We start from the raw sequence: 6,557 nt of genomic DNA, 5'->3' as shown, positions 1-6,557 counted from the left end.
CGCAATTTGTAATAATTCCATCGCACTTTGTAATAATTTTTTGAGAGTGATTCAATTTACTTCGTCAACATTAATATAATGCCAAAATATGCATGGTACTTCATAAACAAAGATGATAACATCTGCTAGCACGTAACATCTCCGCTCATTCAAACATTTAACTTATTCACAGTCCTAAACATTTTTTTTAGATTTTAACGTTGATTAGTTATCTGACTTACGGTTTATTACAAATTGCGACAGGTATTACGAAGTGCGATGATTATTACAAACTGCTACAGTACATGTACACATGTCAGTGGTAACTTTTCACGATGAATAAAACGGCAATTTCTTTGAAGATCAGAGTACGTTGAGAGGAACACTAGTACCAAAATTTTCCAAAAAATCAGAATGATAAAATTCCCTTTCTGTTTTCACTTAAATGCCCAATGTCTATATAATAAGGGATAAAAAGATAGTTTTGTTTACTATATCTTAGAAAAGAACATGTTTAGACTTATCCAACGTCTATGGCAGATTAACGGGGATAAAAAAAACATATTTTGTTCACTTTATCTTAGAAAACAACATGTTTTGCGAAATAGGAACTTTGCTATTTCCTTTAAAAACTTCCATGTAGAGATAGAGAGCTTCAATAAACTCTTACTGTGGTTTTAAGTAAGCGTTATTTCTCTAAGTGGCTTGTACTTACCCAGTTTCGTAGCAATAAGTGGTTTGGCCAATATGCTTCTTTAATCAAACTTTAAACTATATCGTTCTTTTATTTTGCCAGGCCGATTGCCGCGTCAGCACAGATGGTTTCCTATTGTGCTCAGTTAACCGTTCTTTAAGGAGGCGTACAAATGCTTTAATAAGCACTCAATAAGAATAAATGGAAATTACCGTATAGGAAATAAAAGATGCTTAATTAATGATTCAATTATTATCCGGGTGCCACTTGTATTATGCGGCCGTTCTTCTGTAGTTTCCGTCCTTTTTAGGAGACGAAAACAATTTCCGAGTTGTGTTTAAAAGGTACATCTGGTTCTAATATGAGGCCTGTTTTTTTTTTTTCTTTTTTAACCTTCATTACCATCCAAGATGGTATAGGTAAAAATTGTAACTAACAATTTAAAAAAAAAAAATTATTCCCTCTAACATACATCCGCACGATCAGCAACAACTGGATTTCTATAAATAAGACTGGTAGCAGGAAGATTTCCTTGAGCTTGTTGGTAATTGCTGCTTGAGGAAGATATTCCCGCAAAATTGCGCTGATTTTATTTCAATCAAGTAAAGGATCTAACATTATAATGTAGCGGAACCTCATTAAAACTACATTTCTACTTGCGGGTAAATGTCGTAAAACGGTGATTGCATGACGTAGGCTTTCTGGTGAGTATTATTCTCGTTTTGAAATCATGCAATTTTTTTCCTTATGTCAGTTTTAAGAAAAGGCGAAATTATACACTATGAAGAGGAATAATTTCTGTTCGTCCGTCCTCTTTTTATGGATTCGCAACATTTTAAATGAAATTCTACTGAGTAACCTTCTTTTACCTTCGCGACTCAACCGTCGAGAACAATCCTTCCTCAAACTATGTCAAATGAGATTGCGTTCTGAATCGATTCCGAAAACCTTGTTTCCTAAAATGTACGCAAAAGAAACAATGATCTTTTTCTTCGATCACATGCCATTATCATTTATTATTCTCCTCATTAGGATTATGTTATTAGTCCTTATTAGATTAATAATCAAAGCAGAGTTTCCTGCCTGATGGATGGTTTTCAAGTCACTCTTGTTTGAGAGCCTGTTCCGTTCAGACAGTGGAATGTGAATCCCACTATACTATATATCTCAGGTATCTGTGAAAGCCAGGAAAAGGCTTGTTCTTGAAAATCTTTCAGCGAATCCGTACAATCTCCCGACTTTGTTTAGTGGTTTACAAAATTACGCGAGAAATTAAGAGAAAAAGTCTTTCTTTCTGTACTAATTAATAAAACTTTGCAGTTCATGCTAAATCAAATATACATTGAATTAATGTAACTTTAAGGAAGACGTTCTTCTATTCCCAGATTTCATCAGTGAACAGAGTGAAGGCAGGCCAATTGAAATGGAGAAAAAATATATTCCCCCATCTCATCCAAAAACATGTTTATGTTGATAAAGTACGTAAAAAGCTTAAGGCAAGTGTGAAGACGGTTTAAAACTTATATAGACATAAATTTGTTAAACACTTAATCTTTTTCTGTAGATTTTTCAAAACATAGAAGTCTCGATCTCTTGCAAAAAAAAATAGTACTTGATATTAGATGAACCAAATCGCAAACTGACCAAGAACACCCGTTAAAAAAGATTTTTCCTACTGATGCTGACTCACGAGACAGCGACCACGATTTTGCGACCACGGCAACCTGATTCTGAAACTTCATTCGCTTGTTTAGACGTCAAACTTTCGATCAGCGATAACAACATTAATCATCTGTACGGGTGTTCACTATAAACCTCCTATTATCACAGATTGTATTGCTTGTAAAAGTGGTTAAAAGAACTTTTTTTTTAAATTTAGTGGGAATAGTTTCCCAGATTTTAGATGCAACAAAAGAAAAGTAGCAGCTCCAAAATTATTGCCTATATTTTATCATTCTTTTTAGTTTTAATCTTTTGTAACCTCCATCGTACAGGCACTATTCGACCTTGTAATGCCATAAGCTAAATAATTATAGATAAATGAAGGGTTTAATACAACTGCCTTGAAGTATGAACATCTACATAATGTCGTAATTTATTACCAATTCCTACATATTTACTAGTTCGTTGTCAATGTGCTGAATATTGAATTACCGCTCCTAATTCACCCAGATTTTTTATTTGGCTTTAATATTGAAAATGCGATTACCAAAACTATATATCCCATTACCAAACTGCTGACATTACATTCGCAACTACGCAGTTACGTATTAGTGTAATGCGTGATGCAATTCCACTGACGCACAGTACAATTAAAACTACTTCGTAGTAGAGTGATTTCACTTAACCCGCGGAAAGTAGTAGAATACTACGCACTATTTTGCACTAATTACATTGTCTCCCTTTGTTTTCTTGTGGCTATTTTGCACTAGTTGTGAGTATCTGTTTCACGGGTCAAGTAAAATCGCTCTAGTGTTGTACACTAAGTATAGCCAGTGTAACTTGATTGCTATAAATCAAGTCAGTTCATAAGGGCAATATAGGGTGTCACTTGGATGTGTGTACTTAGGAAAGTACAGGGACCTTAGAACGAGACAATATAACTAAAGCATGTAAATTGCTAGGTTGTTTCAAATTAGCCATTTTAGGTAAATAAATAAATAAATAAAATAATGATTTAGACATAGCACATCCACAAAGTGGTTCTTCGTCTACCTGATTCCTGGTCGAATTGGAATTTGAAAGGGTTAGTTTTGAGGAGAGGGGAAAACCAGAGTACCAGGAGAAAAACCTCTCCGAGTAGATGAGAGAACCAACAACAAACTCTACACACATATGGCGTCGACGCCAGGATTTGAACCCGGGCCAGATTGGTGAGAGGCGAGTGCTCTCACCACTGCGCCATGCATGCTCATCATTTTAAAATTAAAATCGCCAAATTTGCCAAATTTAGCACAGAACAGGTTTGTGAACTAAAATTTTTTACGTTAGAACGACTTTCTGTAAATACTATGGACAAGTGCGCAAGATGGAAATTTTTGAATCAAATCAGATAAATTTGTGGATTTTAAAGTTTTTTTTGTTACTCGTTCTAAATGATATATTTCACATAATTTGTGCAATTCTTTTACACGTATTTTTGATTAATTCTGTCAATAGAAACATCGCAATAATTTATTCAGTCACAACCTGCGAATAAAAAAACCATACGATTTTGCATGGTCATCAGTGCCCAACAGGGCGGATAAAGGTTGGGCGGTGAAACGAGCGCGTCCGAGCAAAAAGGTGTGATGTAGTGGACTGGGACTCTGCTTAGAAATGTCGCTTGTTTTCGACTTCGGTCAGGGCTTGCGATGTGGTTTGTACATTAGACACTGCCGCTGTCACTGAATTATGGCAGCTTGATTTGTTTTCTTGCACTTCTTCCTCGTTACTTTATGCCGGTACGCTGCCTCCGAGAGGCAAGTGTTGCTATTTTTTTGCGGGAGGTTTAGTTGGAATAGACAAACATCTCTTTCAAAGGGTTTCTTTTATTACTTCCATGACTCTACCACTGAATTATATTTTCGTTCTGCTACTCGCCAATGTCGATGTTATTCCAAAACTAAAACAACTAAGTACTGTCTAAAACACGAAGGAAAATCTCATCCATGTCATCCCAAGCAAAACTAAAAGACAGCAGTAGATGACGTGTATTTTATAAATGCGTGCAGCTCGTGCAAGGTGAAATTATGCTAATTTCAATCACCATCATCCTTCTTTTTAATTTTGAAAAAACATCTCATACGTCTTTCTGTTACTTCGAAACTTCAAATTAGTTTCCCCTCAGTTTTTACTGTTTACCTTGTTTTGTTTTAGAGAGAAAAACGGAGAAAAAACCTTACAACTAACCTCAATAAATTTTGTTTACATGCGGTTGCTGCCGTGATTTGCAACGCATTGCGCGAATCGCCATGGGGCGTTGCACCCGAGAAGCAAAGTTTGAAGAAGTACAACGCCACTATATCAATATATATCAATCTAATTTTTTGTTATGTTATATAAAATTTATCCCCCTCTAACATATGTAAAAATTGAGGTTAAGAAGTGTTAAGCTTTTGCAAACGAAACGGTGAAAGACGATTAGGTGATATTTAGTGGAAGGGGGAGGTATTCAACACTTTCAAATAAAACTCAAATTTTGGCATTATACGAGCAACAAGTTTGACTTATAGACGTACAGACACAAACATATGAAACTGTTTATTGATATTGTTATGAAACAAATTTATCTATTTAACATTGTAGCCTGAAATTACAGAAAGAAAAAAGGATTTCCGGTTTCCATGAAGGAAAATTTCGCCGGCTTTCAAGCGCACCGGAAGCGCGGAAAGAGCGCTCGTGCTAGTCCTACTCCGCATCACACATTAAATGAAGAGCGGAGCGCTCGTTTCACCGCCCAACCTTTATCCGCCCTGGTGCCCAACATAACATACAGCACCGTTACTTTCAACTATGATGTTTGCCGGCTCTCATAACCAGTCTCCTACACAGACCGCGGCAGAAGTAAATGAGTAAGAGCGAAGACTGGAACCTACTGAGACGGAAGTAAATATTCAGGATTGAGGATTAGGATTTGGTGCACCAAGCCCTCTCGGCTAACCCGCGTAGTCTGATGTTCGATATGTGTCAACGAACTGTTCCTATAGTTACCGTGCCCTTACGGTTCATACAACACCGTATGGCTTTTCACTTCGGTACGAAAAGCTATCAGGGATAATGTAGAAACAATGTAGCCTCAAATTCAGCATATTTTAATATTGTTCTTTGGAAATGTACACTGACACGTAAGTACAATTTATGCTGTACGTTTGTTTGCATGTTTGTTAGTCCAGTGATTGAACAGCGGTGCTTTGCGTGCTGTGTGGCAACCGTCTCCCTCCATTATCTCATTCCTTTTAATTCCAAAAGAAATCACTTCCCAGAATGCTTTTCTGAAGTCGCGGTTTGACAGGCAATAGATGAACGGATTGATCGTGCTTGATAAGAAGATGAGGAAACTATACAAAATGAACACATGGCGTGGTAAATTCCCGCCTCCTCTGGACGTTTCTATGGAGCTAATGACAGATACTGGTAACCAACACATACTGAAACCCAGAGTGGAAAACAGCATTGTCCAGGTGGCGCGAACTTCGCGCGCTTTTCTGGACTCTTGACCGACAGAACTTGGGTCGTCAGACATTTCTTTCATTTGACGATTGCTTGATTTGATGGCAAGGATGCACCTCGTGTAGCTGAACACGATGAGTCCCATTGGGAATGCGATAAAGAGAATTCGGATGGTCATCGCGTAGATCAAATTAACGTGGAACGGGTAGATACACAACGCTTTGCCAGGGTGAAAGGCGTAATATCCCCAGCCAACCAGAGGTGGGACGTTTGCAATGCTTGGTAATATCCAAAGAATCGCGATCATGGAGAGAACATTTATCTTGGTAAAAATGGCTTTACATTGAAATGGACGACAAAGGGCGAAATAACGGTTTACGGCGATGACGGACATGTTGACTTGAGAGACAATGGCAAAAGTAAAAATGAAAAAGCCATGCATATCGCACACTGACGAGCTAAATGGCCATTTGTCAGAAATAAGCACAAGTAAAGAAATAGGCATGCACACGATGGCCATCAGAATATCACTCACTGCTAAATTCGTTATAAACATGTTTGGAATCGTGCGGAGATGAGCTTTTTTGAAGACAGCGATACACACCAAAACATTGCCTACAAAGGCTGAAAGAATGAGACAAACGAGGATCGCTGCTTCTGTTATCTTTACTGGAGTACTGCGGCCAGACAGCTCCACAATCAACTGTGGGTAGTCGTCTAATGAAGCACCCAT

At 37.5% G+C, this 6,557-nt stretch overlaps 1 protein-coding gene across 1 annotated transcript; it reads right to left on the bottom strand.

The window, feature by feature from the left end:
• Positions 1 to 5,510: 5,510 nt before the first annotated feature.
• On the bottom strand, positions 5,511 to 6,557 carry LOC140934114 (melatonin receptor type 1C-like). The gene has a single exon (XM_073383795.1). It carries the CDS (start codon positions 6,555 to 6,557, stop codon positions 5,511 to 5,513), a length of 1,047 nt encoding a protein of 348 aa, XP_073239896.1.

This window comes from Porites lutea, chromosome 4, assembly GCF_958299795.1.
Source record: "Porites lutea chromosome 4, jaPorLute2.1, whole genome shotgun sequence".
NCBI lineage: Eukaryota > Metazoa > Cnidaria > Anthozoa > Scleractinia > Poritidae > Porites > Porites lutea.
Note: the sequence above shows the minus strand (reverse complement) of the source record. Positions and strands in the feature narration are given on the sequence as shown.

Bases quoted from the DNA above. Each gene is read 5' to 3' on its own strand.
- LOC140934114 (XM_073383795.1), bottom strand. From the start codon at position 6,557: ATGGGTGCTTCATTAGACGACTACCCACAGTTGATTGTGGAGCTGTCT.